This window comes from Leucopleurus acutus (assembly GCF_964270905.1).
Source record: "Leucopleurus acutus genome assembly, chromosome: 2".
NCBI lineage: Eukaryota > Metazoa > Chordata > Mammalia > Artiodactyla > Delphinidae > Leucopleurus > Leucopleurus acutus.
The window spans coordinates 24,965,186-24,986,651 of NC_139143.1; the positions used below are offsets into that span (position 1 = coordinate 24,965,186).

Consider the following 21,466-nt stretch of genomic DNA (forward strand, 5'->3'; position numbering starts at 1 on the left):
TGAAATTATTGTCTAATTGCTGAATTTTAAAGACCTAGCCCATGTTTTGTCAAGGCTATAAAATACTCAAATCCATTACTGATGAATACTGGCTAGTTGAAGATACATGGTGATTTGTGGTGATCAGTGTTTTCCAAACTGACAAATCCCTTTTTGGTTGCCAGCTTTATTTCACTGGTTCTAAGACAGCATCTGAGTTATAATTCAAGTAAGTCATATGATACTAATTAAAGTGGAACTCACCAAAACCAGAATATTAGATTTTAAGAGTACTGTGAAAAGTCAGTGCTGAACTTGATGCCTGTGGTCTTCTTTCCAGAGAGATGTTTTCCACGATCTTGGCAGGGGAATTCTGGACAGTGCCTGGCAAGGCTATAATACTACTCTCCTGGCTTATGGCCAAACTGGCTCTGGAAAAAGCTATTCCATGATTGGGTTTGGGGCAAACAAGGGTATCATTCCAAATGTGTGTGAAGAGCTATTTCAAGCAATTGAGAACCGGGAGAAAAATCAAGAATACCAGATATGTATTATTCTAGAATCCCTTATTTAAGGAATTTTTTTTTCATTTTGGAAATTCTCTGCCCCCAATGAAAGTTATCGGCATCTCTATTTTAGGATAATGTTAATTATCCTAAAAGGATAGTCTCTTCAATAAATGGTGTTGGGAAAACTGGACAGCCATGTGCAAAAGAATGGAATTAGACCACTATATTACACCATACACAAAAATTTACTCAAAATGGATTAAAGACTTGAATGTAAGTTTTGAAACCATAAATGTCCTAGAAGAAAACATAGGCAGTAACCTCAATGAAATCGGCCTTAGTGATGTTTCTGTGGCTCTGACTCCAAAAGCAAGGGAAAGAAAAGCAAAAATAAACAAATGGGACTAATAAAACAAAAAACCTTCTTCACAGAGAAGGAAACCATCATTAAAATGAAAAAGCAAATAAAAGAAATGAAACTGAGTTATTGGTAATGAGGTGGATGGACCTAGAGTCTACCATACAGAGTGAAGTAAGTCAGAAGAGAAAAACAAATACCATATGCTAACACATATATATGAAATCTAAAAAAAAAAAAAAGGTCATGAAGAACCTAGGGGCAAGACAGGAATACAGACACAGACCTACTAGAGAATGGACTTGAAGATATGGGGAGGGGGAAGGGTAAGCTGTGACAAAGTGAGAGAGTGGCATGGACATATATAGACTCCCAAATGTAAAATAGATAGCTAGTGGGAAGCAGCCGCATAGAACAGGGAGATCAGCTCGGTGCTTTGTGATGACCTAGAGGGGTGGGATGGGGAGGATGGGAGGGAGGCTCAAGAGGGAGGGGTTATGGGGACATATGTATGCATATGGCTGATTCGCTTTGGTGTACAACAGAAACTAACACAGTATTGTGAAGCAATTATACTCCAATAAAGATGTATTTTTAAAAAATGAGGGCTTCCCTGGTGGCACAGTGGTTGAGAGTCCGCCTGCCGATGCAGGGGACGCGGGGTCGCGTCCGGTCTGGGAAGATCCCACATGCCGTGGAGCGGCTGGGCCCGTGAGCCATGGCCGCTGAGCCTGCACATCCAGAGCCTGTGCTCCGCAACGGGAGGGGCCACAGCAGTGAGAGGCCCAGGTACCGCAAAAAGAAAAGGGCAGAAGACTTGAAAAGGCACTTCCAAAGAAGATATACAGATGACCAACAGGGACATGAAAAGATGTTCACCGTCACTAATTATTAGGGAAAAGAAACTCAAAACCGCAATGAGATATTGTTACCAAAAGTGGGGTACAGCTGCTCACTGCTCAAAAGCCAACAAAGAGGCAAGGTTGGTGGAAAGGAAAGTTTGCTTTATATTTCAGAGGCTGGCAACCTGTCCAAAGGCTGACTGCCGCCAACAGTCAGTGGGCAAGAGCTTTTACAGGGCAAGGAGAGAGGGGGCTACATGTAGAAACAGCAGTGTCAGCTCTGACAGTCATCTTGAAATTGGTCGTGTGGTGATCTGATCAGCATCATCTTGATTGTTTTAAGTATGGTTAATCTTCAGTTCCAGGGTCGGTTTCCATTTTTTTGAGGCCAGTTCTCAGAACTGTGGCAGCTTTTGTCATGGCTACAGTCTGGTCATCATACAGTTAACTTCTTCCACCTTGTGGGGTTTTTAGTATCTATAAGACGGCTCAAAGGATATGGCTCAGAATATTATCTACATCCCTTGGAGAGGAACTAAATGTCTTTGACTATGCTTAATGACTAAATGATTATTTAGTCTTGTTGGACTGGTTTTTTAAAAATTTAATTTAATTTAATTTTTTTATACAGCGGGTTCTTATTAGTTATCCATTTTATACATATTAGTGTATATATGTCAATCCCAATCTCCCAGTTCATCCCACCACCACCCCCACTTTCCCCCCTTGGTGTCCATACGTTTGTTCTCTACATCTGTGTCTCTATTTCTGCCTTGCAAACTGGTTCATCTGTACCATTTTTCTAGATTCCACATATATGTCTTAATATACGATATTTGTTTTTCTCTATCTGCCTTACTTCACTCTGTATGACAGTCTCTAGGTTCATCCAAGTCTCTGCAAATGACCCAATTTCATCCCTTTTTATGGCAGAGTAATATTCCACTGTATACATGCACCACATCTTCTTTATCCATTCCTCTGTTGACAGGCATTTAGGTTGCTTCCATGACCTAGCTATAGTAAATAGTGCTGCAATGAACATTGGGGTACATGTGTCTTTTTGAATTATGGTTTTCTCTGGGTATATGCCCAGTAGTGGGATTGCTGGGTCATATGGTAATTCTATTTTTAGTTTTTAAGGAACTACCATACTGTTCTCCATAGTGGCTGTATCAATTTACATTCCTATTAACAGTGCAAGAGGGTTCCCTTTTCTCCACACCCTCTCCAGCATTTGTTGTTTGCAGATTTTCTGATGATATCCATTCTAACTGATGTGAGGTGATACCTCATTGTAGTTTTGATTTGCATTTCTCTAATAGTGATGTTGAGCAGCTTTTCATGTGCCTCTTGGCCATCTGTATGTCTTCTGTAGAGAAATGTCTATCTAGGTCTTCTGCACATTTTTTGATTAGGTTTTTTGTTTTTTTAATATTGAGCTGCATGAGCTGTTTATATATGTTGGAAGCTAATCCTTTGTCCATTGATTCATTGGCAAATATTTTCTCCCATTCTGAGGGTTGTCTGTTCATCTTGTTTATAGTTTATTTTGCAGTGCAAAAGCTTTTAAGTTTCATTAAGTCCCATTTGTTTATTTTTATTTCCATTACTCTAGCAGGTGGGTCAAAAAAGATCTTGCTGTGATTTATTTCACAGAGTGTTCTTCCTATGTTTTCCTCTAAGAGTTTTACAGTCTTACATTTAGGTCTTTAATTCATTTTATTTTTGTGTATGGTGTTAGGAAGTGTTCAAATTTCATTCTTTTGCATGTGCCTGTCCAGTTTTCCCAGCACCAATTATTGAAGAGACTGTCTTTTCTCCATTGTATATCCTTGCCTCCTTGTCATAGATTAGTTCACTGTAGGTGCGTGGGTTTCCTATCATGTTCCATTGATCTCTATTTCTGTTTTTGTGCCAGTACCATATTGTCTTGATTACTGTAGCTTTGTAGTATGGTCTGAAGTCAGGGAGTCTGATTCCTCCAGCTCCGTTTTTTTCCCTCAAGATTTCTTTGGCTATTCGGGGTCTTTTGTGTCTCCATACAAATTTTAAGATTTTTGTTCTAGTTCTGTAAAAAAATGTCACTGGCAATTTAATAGGGATTGCACTGAATCTGTAGATTGCTTTGGGTAGTATTGTCATCTTCACAATATTGATTCTTCCAATCCAAGAACATGGTATATCAGTCCATCTGTGTCATCTTTGATTTCTTTCATCCGAGTCTAATAGTTTTCTGAGTACAAGTCTTTTACCTCCTTTGGTAAGTTTATTCCTAGGTATTTTATTCTTTTTGTTGCAATGGTGAATGGATTAATTCACCATTAATTTTTTTTTCTTTTTTTTTTTTTTGCGGTACGCAGGCCCCTCACTGTTGTGCCCTCTCCCGTTGCGGAGCACAGGCTCCGGACGCGCAGGCTCCAGATGCGCAGGCTCAGCGGCCATGGCTCACGGGCCCAGCTGCTCCGCAGCGTGTGTTATCCTCCCGGACCGGGGCACGAACCCGTGTCCCCTGCATCGGCAGGTGGACTCTCAACCACTGCACCACCAGGGAAGCCCAATTCACCATTAATTTAATTTCTTTAATTTAATTTCTCTTTCTGATATTTCGTTGTTAGTGTATAGGAATGCAAGAGATTTCTGTGCATTAATTTTGTATCCTGCGACATTACCAGATTCATTGATTAGCTCTAGTAGTTTTCTGGTGGCATCTTTAGGATTCTCTATGTATAGTATCATGTCACCTGCAAACACTGACAGTTTTACGTCTTCTTTTCCAATTTGTATTCCTTTTTTTTCTTTTTCTTCTCTGATTGACATGGCTAGGACTTCCAAAATTATGTTGAATAATAGCGGCGAGAGTGGACATCCTTATCTTGTTCCTGATCTTAGAGGAAATGTTTTCAGTTTTTTACGATTGAGAATGATGTTTACTATGGGTTTGTCATATATTGCCTTTATTATGTTGAGGTAGGTTCCCTCTATGCCCACTTTCTGGAGAGTTTTTACCATAAATGGGTAAAATGCTTGTCAAAAGCTTTTTTCTGCATCTATTGAGATGATCATATGGTTTTTCTTCTTCAGTTTTTTAATATGGTGTATTGCATTGATTGATTTGCATACATTGAGGAATCCTTGCATCCCTGGGATAAATCCCACTTGATCATGGTGTATGATCCTTTAAATGTGTTGTTGGATTCTGTTTGCTAGTATTTTGTTGAGGATTTTTTCATCTATATCCATCAGTGATATTGGTCTGTAATTTTCTTTTTTTTTTTAGCATCTTTGGTTTTGGTATCAGGGTGATGGTGAGCTCATAGAACGAGTTTGGGAGTGTTCCTTCCTCTGCAGTTTTTTGGAAGAGTTTGAGACGGTGTTAGCTCTACTCTAAATGCTTGATAGAATTCACCTGTGAAGTCATCTGGTCCTGGACTTCTGTTTGTTGGAAGATTTTTAATCACAGTTTCAATTTCTTTACTTGTGATTGGTCTGTTCTTTTTTTTCTATTTCTTCCTGGTTCAGTCTTGGAAGGTTATACCTTTCTAAGAATTTGTTCATTTCTTCCAGGTTGTCCATTTTATTGGCATAGAGTTGCTTGTAGCAGTCTCTTAGGATGCTTTGTATTTCTGCGGTGTCTGTTGTAAGTTCTTCTTTTTCATTTCTAATTTTAGAGTCCTCTCCCTCTTTTTCTTGATGAGTCTGGCTAAAGGTTTATCAATTTTGTTTATCTTCTCAAAGAACTAGCTTTTAGTTTTATTGATCTTTGCTACTGTTTTCTTTGTTTCTATTTCATTTATTTCTGCTCTGATCTTTAGGATTTCTTTCCTTCTACTAACTTTGGATTATGTTTGTTCTTCTTTGTCTAGTTCCTTTAGGTGTAAAGTTTGATAGTTTATTTGAGATTTTTCTTGTATCTTGAGGTAGGATTGTACTGTTATAAACTCTTTTAGAACTACTTTTGTTGCATGCTGTAGGTTTTGGATCATTGTGTTTTCATTGTCATTTGTCTCTAGGTATTTTTTGATTTCCTCCTTGATTCTTCAGTGATCTCTTGGTTATTTAGTAACGTATTGTTTAACCTCCATGTGTTTGTATTTTTTACAGATCTTTTCCTGTAATTGATATCTAGTCTCGTAGCATTGTGGTCAGAAAAGATACTTGATACAATTTCAATTTTCCAAAATTTACCAAGGCTTGATTTGTGACCCAAGATATGATCTATCCTGGAGAATGTTCCATGAGCACTTGAGAAAAATGTGTATTCTGTTGTTTTTGGATGGAATGTCCTATAAATATCAATTAAGTCCATCTTGTTTAATGTATAATTTAAAGCTTGTCTTTCTTTCTTTATTTTCATTTTGGATGATCTGTCCATTGGTGAAAGTGGAGTGTTAAAGTCCCCTACTCTGAATGTGTTACTGTCGATTTCCCCTTTTATGGCTGTTAGTATTTGCCTTATGTATTGAGGTGCTTCTATGTTGGGTGCATAAATATTTACAAATGTTATATCTTCTTCTTGGATCAATCCCTTGATCATTATGTAGTGTCCTTCTTTGTCTCTTCTAATAGTCTTTATTTTAAAATCTATTTTGTCTGATACGAGTATTGCTACTCCAGCTTTCTTTAGGTTTCCAATTGCATGTAATATCTTTTTCCATGCCCTCACTTTCAGTCTGTATGTGTCCCTAGGTCTGAAGTGGGTCTCTTGTAGACAGCATATGTAAGGGTCTTGTTTTTGTATCCATTCAGCCAGTCTGTGTCTTTTGGTGGGAGCATTTAATCCATTTACATTTAAGGTAATTATCGATATGTATGTTCCTATTCCCATTTTCTTAATTGTTTTGGGTTTGTTATTGTAGGTCTTTTCCTTCTCTTGTGTTTCTTGCCTAGAGAAATTCCTTTAGCATTTGTTGTAAAAGTGGTTTGGTGGTGCTGAACTCGCTCAGTTTTTGCTTGTCTGTAAAGGTTTTAATTTCTCCATCAAATCTGAATGAGATCCTTGCTGGTTAGAGTCATCTTGGTTGTAGGTTTTTCTCCTTCATCACTTTAAATATGTCCTGCCAGTCCCTTCTGGCTTGCAGAGTTTCTGCTGAAAGATCAGCTGTTAACCTTATGGGGATTCCCTTGTGTGTTATTTGTTGTTTTTCCCTTGCTGCTTTTAATATGTTTTGTATTTAATTTTTGACAATTTGATTAATATGTTTCTTGGCATGTTTCTCCTTGGATTTATCCTGTATGGGACTCTCTGTGCTTCCTGGACTTGATTAACTATTTCCTTTCCCATATTAGGGAAGTTTTCAACTATAATCTCTTCAAATATTTTCTCAGTTCTTTTCTTTTTCTCTTCTTCTTCTGGGACCCCTATAATTTGAACGTTGCTGTGTTTAATGTTGTCCCAGAGGTCTCTGAGACTGTCCTCAGTTCTTTTCATTCTTTTTTCTTTATTCTGCTCTGCAGTAGTTATTTCCACTAATTTATCTTCCAGGTCACTTATCCGTTCTTCTGCCTCAGTTATTCTGCTATTGATCCCATCTAGAGTATTTTTCATTTCATTTATTGTGTTCTTCATTGCTGATTGTTTCCTCTTTAGTTCTTCTAGGTCCTTGTTAAATGTTTCTTGCATTTATTCTATTTCCAAGATTTTGGATCATCTTTACTATCATTATTCTGAATTCTTTTTCAGGTAGACTACCTATTTCCTCTTCATTTGTTAGGTCTGGTGGGTTTTTATCTTGCTCCTTCATCTGCTGTGTGTTTTTCTGTCTTCTCATTTTGCTTATCTTACTGTGTTTGGGGTCTCCTTTTTGCAGGCTGCAGGTTCGTAGTTCCCGTTGTTTTCAGTGTCTGTCCCCAGTGGCTAAAGTTTGTTCAGTGAGTTGTGTAGGCTTCCTGGTGGAGGGGACTAGTGCCTGTGTTCTGGTGGATGAGGCTGGATCTTATCTTTCTGGTGGGCAGGTCCACGTCTGGTGGTGTGTTTTGGGGTATCTATGGCCATATTATGATTTTAGGCAGACTCTCTGCTAATGGGTGGTGGTGTGTTCCTGTCTTGCTAGTCGTTTGGCATAGGGTGTCCAGCACTGTAGCTTGCTGGTCGTTGAGTGAAGCTGGGTGCTGGTGTTGAGATGGAGATCTCTGGGAGATTTTTGCCGTTTGATATTACATGGAGCTGGGAGGTCTCTTGTGGACCAGTGTCCTGAAGTTGGCTCTCCCACCTCAGAGGCACAGCACTGCCTCCTGGCTGCAGCACCAAGAGCCTTTCATCCACACGGCTCAGAATAAAAGGGAGAAAAAGTAGAAAGAAAGAAAGAGGATAAAATAAAGTTATTAAAATAAAAAATAATTATTAAGAAAAAATATTTTTTTAAAGTAAAAAAAAAGAAAAACTTACGGATAGAACCCTAGGACAGATGGTGAAAGCAAAGCTATACAGACAAAATCTCACACAGAAGCATATGCATACACACTCACAAAAAGAGGAAAAGGGGAAAAAATAATATGTCTTGCTCTCAAAGTCCACCTCCTCAATTTGGGATGATTCGTTGTCTATTCATGTATTCCACAGATGCAGGTACATCAAGTTGATTGTGGAGCTTTAATCCGCTGCTCCTGAGTCTGCTGGGAGAGATTTCCCTTTCTCTTCTTTGTTCTCACAGCTCCCAGGTGCTCAGCTTTGGATTTGGCCCCGCCTCTGTGTGTAGGTCTCCGGAGGGCATGTGTTCTTCGCTCAGACAGGACGGGGTTAAAGGAGCAGCTGATTCAGGGGCTCTGGCTCACTCAGGCCGGGGGAGGGAGGGGTAAGGATGCGCAGCGCAGAGGCCGGCATGACGTTGCACCAGCCTGAGGCGCGCTATGCATTCTCCCGGGGAAGTTGTCCCTGGATCCTGGGACCCTGGCAGTGGCGGGCTGCACAGTCTCCCCGGAAGGGAGGTGTGGAGAGTGACCTGTGCTCGCACACAGGCTTCTTGGTGGCGGCAGCAGCAGCCTTAGCGTCTCATGCCCGTCTCTGGGGTCCGCGCTTTTAGCCGCGGCTCGCGCCCGTCTGTGGAGCTCCTTTAAGCAGCGCGCTTAATCCCCTCTCCTCGCGCACCAGGAAACAGAGGGAAGAAAAAGTCTCTTGCCTCTTCGGCAGGTCCAGACTTTTTGCCGTACTCCCTCCCAGCTAGCCGTGGTGCACTAGCCCCCTTCAGGCTGTGTTCACGCCGCCAACCCCAGTCCTCTCCCTGGGATCCGACTGAAGCCCGAGCCCCAGCTCCCAGCCCCGCCCGCCCCAGCGGGTGAGCAGACAAGCCTCTCGGCCTGGTGAGTGCTGGTCGGCACCGATCCTCTGTGCGGGAATCTCTCTGCTTTGCCCTCTGCGCCCCTGTTGCTGTGCTCTTCTCCGCGGCTCCAAAGCTTCCCCCCTCCGCCACCCGCAGTCTCCGCCCGCGAAGGGGCTTCTAGTGTGTGGAAACCTTTCCTCCTTCACAGCTCCCTCCCACTGGTGCAGGTCCCGTCCCTCTCCTTTTGTCTCTGTTTATTCTTTTTTCTTTTGCCCTACCCAGGTACATGGGGGTTTTCTTGCCTTTTTGGGTGGTCTGAGGTCTTCTGCCAGCGTTCAGTAGGTGTTCTGTAGGAGTTGTTCCACGTGTAGATGTATTTCTGATGTATCTGTGGGGAGGTAGGTGATCTCCACGTTCTACTCTTCCGCCATCTTCCCCCTCTCCCCTCCCATGCAGTGTTTTTTGTTGTTGTTGTTTGTTTGTTTGTTTGTTTTGCGGTACGCGGGCCTCTCGCTGTTGTGTCCTCTCCCATTGCGGAGCACAGGCTCCGGACGCGCAGGCTCAGCGGCCATGGCTCACGGGCACAGTCGCTCCGCGGCATGTGGGATCCTCCCAGACCGGGTCTCGAACCCACGTCCCCTTCATCGGCAGGCGGACTTTCAACCACTGCGCCCCCAGGGAAGCCCTCCCATGCAGTTTTAATCTGCTTCCTCTGTCTTGTTTCTGGAGTAAGCAAGTGTGTGCACACTCTTCATGAGTGGAGTCTAGGTTTCTTACAGCCCTCTGTCAGTCTCACTGGTTTTCAAAGCAGCTAGGGGAACTCATCCTCCTGGTGTCAGACCCCAGGGCTGGGCTGCCCACTGTGTGTTCCATCCTCTCACTCCCCAGTAGGATCTTCAAGCCTGTGTAATACCTCTCCTCTTCTGTGTCCCTCCCAGGGGCACAGGTCCCGACCTGATTGCTTCTCTTCCCTTCCGACCCGATTCTGTGTGGATCTTTCTTATAGCCCTGGTTTTGTAAGCATCCTTCTGCTGGTTTCCAATTAGTTTTCAGTGAGAATTGCTCCACGGGTACATGTATTTTTGATGTGTTAATGAGGGGAGGTGAGCTTAGCGTCCTCCTGCGCTGCCATCTTGATCTCCCCTCCCATTTGTTTATCTTAAAATGTGATGCTCTCTGAAGCTAGTTGGAAGCTCTGGGGAGGTAAGGTTTGACTGGCAGGACTCACCACAGGGTGACTAACAGACAAGCCAGTTTTTCATGGGTGAGGGATGGTGGTGGCAAAATGTCAGTATCTTAGAGCCTTTTCTCTAGACTAGAGTAGTTCAGATTCCCCCAGTCTCCTGTTTAAGGGGTGTAAGCTTGGCTAGCATTATTCCAAAAGCACAGTAGGGTGAAGACCAATCTTTTTCTCTGCATATGTTCAGATCAGAGAGTGAGCAATAAAGAACAACATTTTTCTCTTCACAGTTGAGGCTGAAACACACACACACAGGCACACACACATGCAATGTTTTGTATGTTTTTAATTTATATTAAGAACTTCCTCCATATCATTAAAATTATTTGAGAATCTCCTATGGCTTGTGAAAAAGAGCTTTACTATATTTAATATTTCGCTGTTTCCTTTGTTGTACATTTATCTCGTTTCCATAGTACTTTTTTTTTTTCAAAGATGACAGTTTCAAGAGAATCTTAATTTACTTTGTGCCCTTTTTTATACAGGTTACATTCAGCATGCTGGAAATTTACAATGAACAGGTAACAGTGATGATATTTTCTGACACACAAATCTGAGTGACTCTCTGCAGCTTAATAAATATCAGAGGCTCCCCCTCACCTATCCTACAGATAAAGTCAAAACTCTTTAGCCTGGCATTGACTATTCAGCCCTAACCTACCTCATTTTAGGTAGGTTCCACTTCATTTTATGTCCTTGTGTCTCCACACATTCTGTTCTTCATACACATAGAACTATTCTTCCTTTGCAGAATATGTCATTCTTTCCTACATCTATCTTCCCCTACCCGGAATACCCTTCCTGCTTTCTCTGGCCTTAAAGAAACTACTAAACTTCAAATCCAGCTCAGATGTCAGCTCCTCTATACATCCTAAGGCTTCAGTCGGTCTGGCTTCAGGACAGTGGTTGGCAAACTTTATCTTCAAAGTCCAGACAGAAAATATTTTAGGCTTTGAGGACCATAAAGTCTCTGTCACCACTACTGTATTCTGCCCTCAGAGCACAAAAGCAGCCACAGAGGATATGTAAATGATTGGACGTGGCTGCATACCAATAAACCTTTGTTTACAGATACTGAAGCTTGAATTTCACCTAATTTTCACGTCACAAAATATTTTTCTTTTGATTTTTTTCAGCCATTTAAAAATGTGAAAAACATTCTTAACTCAATGATCATACAAAAACAAGTGGAGGGCTGAATTTGGCCCATGGGCCATAGTTTGCCTGATCATAGAACCTGGGTTCAAATCCCAGCTCTCTCATTTACTAGCTTTGTGACTTTGGGATATCACTCTATCTTAGAGCTCAGTTTGCTTATTTATAAAGTAGAGAATTTAAAATAAGACACTACACTTTGAGATGCACTGAATCTTAAATTTCTAACGCGCTTATCAAACACTAGATATTGAGCAACCTTTCCTCTTTGTGCTTATATCATATTGTAAAATTTTATTTACATATTTGTATCTCCAGAACAGATAATTGCACCTTTCTATTGGCAATACTTAGTATAATACTTGGTTTAGAATGGATGCCCCTAAGGTTTGCTGAATGGGTAAATTGACAGGGGTATCTATAATTGTAAGCTTCTTAAGGGTAGTTTCATACCCCAAGATTTCTTGTGTAACCCCAAGCACTATCCCAAAGGCTTGCACTTAATCATTACTGAATAACTATTACTGAATAAAGAAGGAATAAATCTGTCAGTGTTTTTCTCTTTATATTAAGGAGAGAAAATATCTATTTTTTTCTCATATGATTCCATGAGCCATTTATTACTGTTGAAGGTTGATAGTAAATTCAAATGGGTTATTATGTTAAGGTCACAGATTAAGTTTCTATTTCTTTCAAGTTGATGGGCTTGGGAGACAGTATAGCTCCTTTATTTCATACCAGTAACTTCAGGAGGACAACTTTACTTCCTTTGTTATGAAGTTCTTGTGAAAGGAACAGGGGAGAATGGCATCACATTGTGGGTCCCTTACTGATACCTATTAATGAGGATAATCTCTCTGGAGTTCTCTTTTCTTATCTCTAAAATAAGGACATTGGACATCCTAAATACTTCTTCATGTCTCACCTTCTATGAGTCTCTGGTATTTTTCCAGCCGTACTTCAACAAAGTGAGTGACATTTATTAGATACTTTTCATGTTTCAGACATCATACTAGACTCTGAGAATGAATAAAACCTAAGACATGATTCCTGTCATGGAGAAGTTTCATAGAAGATATAACATCCACTGAAGATAGTAATAAAATATATTACATATGCCGCATGAATGGTGAAAAGAAAGGCATAGGAGAGAGAGAACTAATACTGCCTGGGATTGTTGGTGTTGTTTGTCAACAGAGTCAGACTGGGCCTTGAAAGATATTTATGAATTTGGTGAGGCAGTAGGAGGCCTGGGGGGCACTTTAGGCAGCAGGATTCGTATTTAATAAGTCCATGGATATGTGAAAGCACATGGCGTTTAAGGGAACAGTGAGAGTCCTGTGTAGCCAGAGCTGGAAGCATGTGGGGAGGTGAGAACAGGGAAGCATCGGTAGATGGCGCTAAACATCAGTTGCTAAAAGGCAAAGGCTCTTTGTCTGGGAGGCAATGGAGAGTCAGGGAAGGGTTCTAAACAGGGAAATAAGAGAATCAGACTGGGGTTTTAGAAAATTTCTCTAGCGGCAAAGTCATATTTGAAGGAGTGCCAGATAGAGACAGACTTAGGAGAGTTCACAAGAGCTGAGGTGAGTGAGGAAGTTCTCGTGATAACCATCGATTCAATCTCCAGGTACAACCTGGAGGATCAGGTACCAGGATCTGCCCTTGTCTCTGGGCACTTCCATATTCCATTTAGATAAACCTACTTACCTTTTTTCTAATAAGCCTTCTTCAGGCACATCTTCAGCCTTAGATGCCGCTTCCTACAATTTATAATCACTCAGTGGAAGTTATAGAAAAGACTTCCTATGTAAGACAGAGTTGCCTCCGTTCTGATGTCTGCTTATCTCTGACCTTTCTGTCCACTGTCCTAATTTGCTTTCCTGAATTCAATCTGTGATCTTGCTTTGACTCTAGGACTTAAAGCTACAGAATACTTGGGGAGATCTTAGAGACCATTTTATCCATCGCTCTTCTCTTATGAGGAGAAAACTGGGGATGTAAGAGACTTTCCAAAGCTCTCACGCTTTGGAGGCAGAACCAGAACTAAGAGCCCAGGTCAGATTCCCAGCCCAGATCTCCCTGCATCGTATAGCACCAACTACCTGCTCTAGGGGCTCTGGCTCTACCAGGCTCCCATAGCTCGACCTACTGTGCCTTGGCAGAAGTGGCTTTTTTGGGGGAGAGGCAACATGGACTTTCACCTGAGGCCATGGTCTAAGTGTGACATCACACAAATCTCCAATAATAATAAGAAAATCCGAAGAATTACCCACAGTCTCTTGTTAGGTTTGGCTGTAGCAAATACTGTTTGGGTTAAATAAGTTTCCCTTGGAAGTAGATATTCACAGTGGTGGCATCTGTTGCAGCATGATTTAACCTAGGCAGAACATTAGGTACTTTGAATGTTACTAACTTTTAAGTGTTTTAAGTTTCATTGATCACTGTTCTCAGGAAAGTAAGACTTCATTACTTTGTAATACAAAATTTGTGATAATTCAGAAAGAGGCTGGGATCATTTCTTTTTATATTATTCACCAGGGATTTGCGAATCAACTACAAGAGTTAACAAGATTGCTAGGAGAATATTTAGGATAATCCAAGAACCATGTTTTCAAGCACAAAAGCTTTAGAATCACCTGTGTAAAGTCAGACAACTGTAGATACCGACTAAAATGTTTTTTCATGCTACAAAAGCAGTTCGACCAGTACTCCATATTCAGTGTATTAAACATTACTTTTTAGCTTAGCTTCAGTTACACTATCTTCTCCATAAGCATTCACTGAGTTCCTACCACATGTCAGGAACCATGTTAGGATTTATTGTTCTAGTAAAGAAACATGCTCTGCCCTCAGGGACCTCGCAGTCTGGTTGAAGTGCTCTAGGTACTTGAACATAATAAAACTGAATTTCTAAAAAAATATATGCTTCTGATTTCACTAATTACAACAGGTTTCCATATTTTCTTGCTTGTCATTTCTCTATTCCTTACTTATTTAAATTATGAGGTGGTCTGGTACCTACAGAACTTTAACATTTATTCATTCATCCAATACATATTTACTGAGCACTTAATATATTCTAGAAAGGGCTGTAACGGTGAAATAAACAAAAATCCTTGCCTTCCTGAATTTTGCATTATTTATTCTTTTTTCCACAGGTAAGAGATTTGCTGTCCAAAACCAAGAAACCTGGAGGGCTAAAAGTAAGGGAAGACCAACAGCTGGGCTTTTATGTGGATGGTCTAAAGTCAGTGCCTTGTGAGAACTATGCCAAGATTGAAAGACTGATGGAACAAGGAACAAAAATAAGGACCACAGCTTCGACCAACATGAATGCCAGCAGCAGCCGGTCTCACATGGTCATCACCATTCAGTTCAAGCAGGTGAGATTCAAGTAGATGCCATTGTCCCCACCTCCCACCAAGGGGGTCCAGGGAAAGGTTCCCAGTAGCGTTATGGGCTGGTGAGTATTATGGGATCTTTTTAGAGTTGATCTATGGATTAAGGTGGCTCTTTCCAAACATAGACTATAGGGTCAGAAGCAGGAGAAAGTGAGGCACTTGTCTTCTTGCCTCCCTCCCCCGACATCCATGCCCCCCAACCCCGGCCTAAGTGAGCCCGTTACTAACAGAGGGGTGGCAGTAAGACCTACCAGATCCCAGAAATGCCCCTGAGACTAAAGACTGCTTTCCCTCAAGTAAATTCGATGCTCTGGGAAACAGGTTTTGACCCCCAAGTTGATCAAACTGTGGAGATATGAGAGTGGGTCTGTGGTTTGTCATGGAGAATTCTACTAGTAGGCTCTGTATGCATCACCAATATAATAATGCCCAACTTTCAGATCCATGAGCCTAGGGGACCACCAGGTACTGAAGTGTCTTTCTGATATTTGGAATCACAAAGATAAAGTCTTTGAAATCAGGTAATCCATGTAACGCCCCACTAAGTAGAATCTTTGATAAACTAGAGCACACTTTTCTCCTCCATTCTCCTTGGTGGATATCACCGAGTGATCTCTACAGTTATGGACAATTTGATTCAGACATGGTTATTCACAAAGCCTGGTTAAACATTTAGCTACAATTTCACCACCTCCATCCCCTAAGCCACAGCACTAGTAACAGATAAAACAGTAATAAATAAAGATTGTCCTGCTCTAACCAGGAATAGTGGAAAAACACTAGACCATGTATGACTCTGTTTACCAGCTCTGAAACTTGGGGAAGTAACTTACCTTTCCTAAGTCTCAGTTTCTTGTTCTGTAAAAATGAGATGAATAGTTCTCCTCATAGGAATGTTGAGAAGTTTAAATAGCATTCTGCATTTTAAAGAACCTTGTAAACTTTTAAATGTTATTTACTTAATTTTACAATGTTACTGAAATTCATAAACTTTAAATATGGTTTGCCCTGCTTTTTTTTTTTTTTTGCGGTGCGCGGGCCACTCACTGTTGTGGCCTCTCCCGTTGCGGAGCACAGGCTCCGGACGCGCAGGCTCAGCGGCCATGGCTCACGGGCTCAGCCATTCCGCAGCATGTGGAATCCTCCCGGACCGGGACACGAACCCGTGTCCCCTGCATCGGCAGGCGGACTCTCAACCACTGTGCCACCAGGGAAGCCCTGCCCTGCTATTTTTTAAACTTGATATTTTAGAGGCAAGAGACAAAATTAACTGGAAAAGAATGATTTTACTCTGTTTATTAGTGTCAGTAACAACATTAACACCTATTTATGTATGCCAGGCAGGGTTAGAACCATTACATCTATTATCTTTTACCCTCATAACATCCCCAAAACATGCTATCATCCCTATTTTACAACTGAGAAAGTTGAAACTGAAAAGTTAAATCATTTGTTCACAGTTACATGACAGAAAGGGAACCTGTAGCATTCTTTCTATTACATGACTACACCATCGTGAACAGTTACTTATTTTGCAGATTTCACAGTAGATTTAAAATACTTATTGATCACAGATATACTAGGGCAATAATTGGTATCTAATATATCATTGGAAGTAGCTTTGCAGAATTGGGAAGGGGCAACTGAGACATTTGAACCTAGTAATGTTATTGTAAAATGTCATTATGAAGAGGATGGCATTTTAACTTGCAAATTTTATTACACCTTTTTTGAGTGTGAAATACAATTAGAAAAAATATTTTAGAATGTAAAATAGATTGTCTTCTTGTGTAGTCTGCTACCACTCTAATAGCATGACCTGTGTTGCTTTCCTACAGGTTTTTCTAGATAGAGACCTCAGCAAACAATCCAGTATTAATTTGGTGGATTTAGCTGGAAGTGAAAGGCAGAAATCTTCAGGATCTGACGGTGACAGACTGCGGGAAGGATCACGAGTTAACTTAAGTTTAACCAATTTAGGAAATGTTATCAGGTAAATAATCAGTGGATAGGTACTTATTTGTGCCATAAAAATAAACTCAAATACCAAAATTTAGATTAATCATGACCCTTGGTTCATGACCCACTATCATCATTGGTTCATTCCTGGCCCTCCTGTAGATTTTATTTTAAACTAATTAATTGCTTCTAAATGAAGTAACAAATAAAACCACCACCCAACCCAAGAAACAGGTGGTATTCCTCTCCTATTCTCCCCTTGGAGGTAACCACCATATTGAATTTTATGTTTAATCTCCCTCCCTCCCTACTTCCTTCCCTCTTTCTTTCTTTTATCATTTCTTGTTTTATCGCTTGTACACATTATTATTTATTAGTAGCACTGATTTTTGAATTTTATAAAAGGGTAAAATATTATATTGCTTTCTGGATCTTGCATTGTTGAGGTTACTTAGGTATAAATTACATATAGTAAAGTGCACAAATCTTAAATGTTCAGCTCAGTGGATTTTTATATATGTATATATCTATGTAATTACCACCTAGACTGAGATATAGTACATTTCCAAAACTCAGAAAACTCCCTCATACCTCCTCCTAATTTTTAATCCTAACAAAAAGAATTGACCTTTGTTATCAAAGATTAGTTTTGCCTAACTGTATTGATTTTCATAAAAATGAGATCATGTATATCAGGTCATTGTCTTTTATTTATTTATTTAATTAATTTTTTTTTTTTTGCGTTGGGTCTTCATTGCTGCACGTGGGGGGCTCTCTCTAGTTTCAGCAAGCAGGGGCTACTCTTTGTTGCGGTGCATGGGCTTCTCATTGCAATGGTTTCTCTTGTGGCGGAGCACAGGCTCTAGGCATGCAGTCTTCAGTGGTTGTGGCACACGGGCTCAGTAGTTGTGACGCGCAGGCTCAGTAGTTGTGGCACACGGGCTTAGTTGCTCTGCGGCATGTGGGATCTTCCTGGACCAGGGCTCGAACCCGTGTCCTCTGCATTGGTAGGCAGATTCTCAACCACTGCGCCACCAGGGAAGCCCAGGTCATTGTCTTTTACATCTGGCTTCATTCACTAAGGATTGTGTCTATGAGACTAATCCATGCTGTTTCACTTAGCAATTATTGTTTTTCATTGCTATGCAGTATTCCATTGTAGGAATATACCACTATTTATCCATTCTCCTCTTGTATGGGCATTTAGTTTGTTTCCAGGTTTTGACTATTATGAATAAAGTTGCTATCAACGTTCTTGTACATGTACTTAGGGGAAAATAATTACTCATTCCTCTTAAGTACGTACCCAGGAGCAGAGTTTGCTTTTAGATTCAACATTATTGACAATATCTATCCATGTTATGTGTGGCTCTGGTTAATTTATTTTCTGTTCTTTTACTAAATGTTCTGTCTATGAGATTCATCCATGTTGTTACAGTAGCAGTTGTTACTTCTTTTTCATTATTGTGTAGTATTCCATTGTGGGAATATGCCACAATTTATTCCTTCATTCTCATGTTAATTGGCATTTTGGTTGTTTCCAGGTTTTTGTTTGTTTTTTGCTATTACAAACAGTACTACTATGAATATTATTGTACAAATCATTGGGTATCAATATTTCAAAGTTTTTTTGGTATAGACAAAGAATTGAAATTTTGGGGTTTTATATATAAGGTGTGTGAATACCTTATTTTTCGAGATGGTGACAAATTGTTCTCCAAAGTGGTTGGACCAATTTATATTCCCAGGAGCAATGTATAACATATCCCATTGATCCACATCTTTTCTAAGGCTTGGTATTGTCAAATTTCTTGATATTTACCAATTAAGTGGGTATAAACATATTTTACTATGGTCTTGATAGCATTGGTTACCTACAAGCTGGAGCATCATTTGATTTGCTTATTAGGAATATGTTTCCTCTCAAAATACCTGGTCTTATATTTTTCCGATTATTCTATTGAGTTATTGTCTTTTTGATCGATCTGCAGACATTTTTTACTATTTTTATTACTCTTTTCTCAGGTATATGTACTGTAAATATCTTCTCCCAGTGAGTAGCTTGACTTTTCACTTTTTTAAAGGTGTCTATTGATGAGCAGAAGTTATTGTTTATGTTTTGCATTTTTGCATTTTCTTTGTCTTGTTTAAGAAAATTTATACTTAAGTTCCTATCCATCTGGAGTTGGTGTGTAGTAGTGTAAGGTGGGCATCCTTTTTGTTATTTTTTCCTTATCGATTACCAATTTTTTCAGGTCATTTGCTAAGTAGTCTCTCCTTTCCCCAATGATCTTCTATGCTACTTCTGTTATATGTCAAAATTCAATACATGCTTACTGTTCCTTGGCTCTTCAATCTGTTTGTCAACATCTAAATATAATAAACACTTTATCCTATTCCTGGATAATATGAGTATCTCCATCCTACATATGCTATTTTTGATATATATGTTAATTCTATTCTTCTTTAACCCCGAAAGACATTATCATTACTATCTTATACAGTTAGTGTTCATTCACATCTACTCCTTTTTTATTATTTTTATTCATTCCTTCTTAAACATCAGAGCTGCTCTGTAAGATCAATTTCCTTCTGGTTGAAGTATGTTCTTTAGAATTTCTTTTAGTGATCATCTGCTGATGGCAAACTCAATTTTTGTTTGGTTGAAATTTCTTTATTTTGCTTATTTTTGAAAGATAATTTTGCTGAGTATATAATTCTGGATGGACAGTATTTTCTTTCAGCTCATTAAGGATACCATTCTCCTGGTTTCTATTCTTGGTCTAATCACTATTCCCTTGAAGATAATCTTTTTCCCTACCTGCTTTTAAGCTCTTCTTTTTTGATGTTCCCCAATTTCATTATGTTGCATTTGAGTGTCAGTTTGTCTTTATTTATCCTCCTTGGAATTCCTTAGCCTCCATAGCTCTGTGATAGTGATTTTCATCAATACTAGAAAATTCTCAGCCATTATCTCTCACATATTGCTTCTACCCATTTTTTTTTTCTCTTTTCTCTCCTGAAACTTCAATTAAACTATTTGAATCTTCTCACCCTGTCTTCCATGTCTCCTAACCTTTCTTTCTTGTTTTCCATCTCTATGTCTCCAGGCTGCAATCTGGATTTCCTCTGAACTATCTGGTTCACTAATTCCCATTATGGCAATGTCTAATTTGCTGTTGAACCTATCCATAGTGTTTTAAATTTCAATTATTGTATCTATTCCTTTCTAGATGTTCATTTTGTTTCTTTTCTAAATCTGATGGATTAATTTTTTAGATTTCTTTTCTCTGTTTGTGATTATACTTTCACAGAGATGGGATTTCCTCCCTCCTCTTCCCCACTCTCTTCAGTGACAACACTACTTTCTTTATAGTGCCCTGAGCAGGGCAGGAACTGAGCTGTTATTTTTCTTATTCACTGTTACTTCTCTTATTCACTGTTACTCTGATGCTGTAGTCCTATGGGGTCCTAACGCTATGGGATCTTCCTAAGGCAGTATGAGAGAAAGGCAAGAAAAGGACTTAAACCCACTCCCCATTTCTATCTTCACCCTGCTAGCCACCCTCTTCCTCAGATCACAACCCTTCCCTATACATAAATTTACAATAGCCTGCAGGCCCTGGGTTTTCCTCCAAAGGTTTAGTGTGTTAGTGCCTCAGATCTGGGCTTCCCTCTCTGTTATGTTTTCCCCAGTGCTGACCTTGGAGATAGAACCAGCAGCCTGTGCTGCTGTCTTAACTTCAGCATCTTTGTACAGAAGGTGTCTCAACTATTGGATATTCCTTAGAGTCATGTCTCTGGTATATAGGGTCGACAAGGGGATTTGAGGAGTGTTTCTGACTTATCCACAGGGAAGCAGATTTCTTCTTGATACATGTAAAAAATTTTGTTGTTTTATATTTTCTTTTGATTCAGTGCTCTGGCTGATGCAGCCATGGGGAAGAAAGTCTTGCACATTCCCTACAGAGACTCTGTTCTGACCAAACTGCTCCAGTCAGCTCTGGGTGGGAACAGCAGAACTACTTTGGTAAAGTGATTTTCTTACCACATTTTAGACTGTTTAGACTCATGTAGCTGTCATTATTGCTGTTGTTATTATTATTATTAAAGTTATTCTCTGTGGACCACTAAACACAGCACTCTGCATTGATATAGCACGTTCTCATCTATGATCTCATGACTCCTGGAGCTCTTTCCATGGCGATGTTCAAATAAAGTTTCTATAGTGCTAATTTTGATTTTTTAATTTACTCTTTTCTGGTTCTCTACAGAACTATATATTACTTTTATTATCAGGAAGAAACTAACACAGTTTTAAAACTAACACTAACAATGTCATGTTATTATAAATCAGCAGTCATTCCATGGCAAGACTGGAATCACTTTTTGACTGTTTTAGACACAGGGCAGGTGTTTAACCTGGAGAGTAGCCAAATCGTGTCATCAGCAAAAGACTCCAGACTCTATTATTGAAAGTTTGCCAAGTGGTACCGTGTGCAGTGTATTAAGTCAGGGCGCTCCGCTCTCAAACTTCAGATTAGGGAAGGAACAGAACTGGGCAAGCTCTGCTTCCAGCCTCGTACTGGCCTCCAGTCTGTTGTCGTGATTAGGAGAGAAAGGCCTGCTGCTGGATCTGTCTTTATCATTTATTCTTGCCTAATTCTTTTCAAACATTTTGGTTAACGTTTTTCTGGTTGTCAGTACCTGTGGGCCTCCCTGGGCCATCCCCCAAGAGCCTGGACTAAAAGAAGGCCCATAAGA

General features: G+C 40.0%; 1 protein-coding gene across 1 annotated transcript in view; it reads left to right on the forward strand.

Moving 5' to 3' along the window:
* LOC309958614 (kinesin-like protein KIF28P) overlaps positions 1-21,466 on the forward strand; it is an 88,146-nt gene that overhangs the window by 27,726 nt on the left and 38,954 nt on the right. The window contains exons 3-7 of the mRNA XM_082834667.1: positions 320-523; positions 10,673-10,708; positions 14,501-14,725; positions 16,582-16,736; positions 20,621-20,732. Of these exons, the coding sequence (XP_082690793.1) occupies positions 320-523; positions 10,673-10,708; positions 14,501-14,725; positions 16,582-16,736; positions 20,621-20,732 (732 nt within the window). The remainder of the gene's footprint in view (positions 1-319; positions 524-10,672; positions 10,709-14,500; positions 14,726-16,581; positions 16,737-20,620; positions 20,733-21,466) is intronic.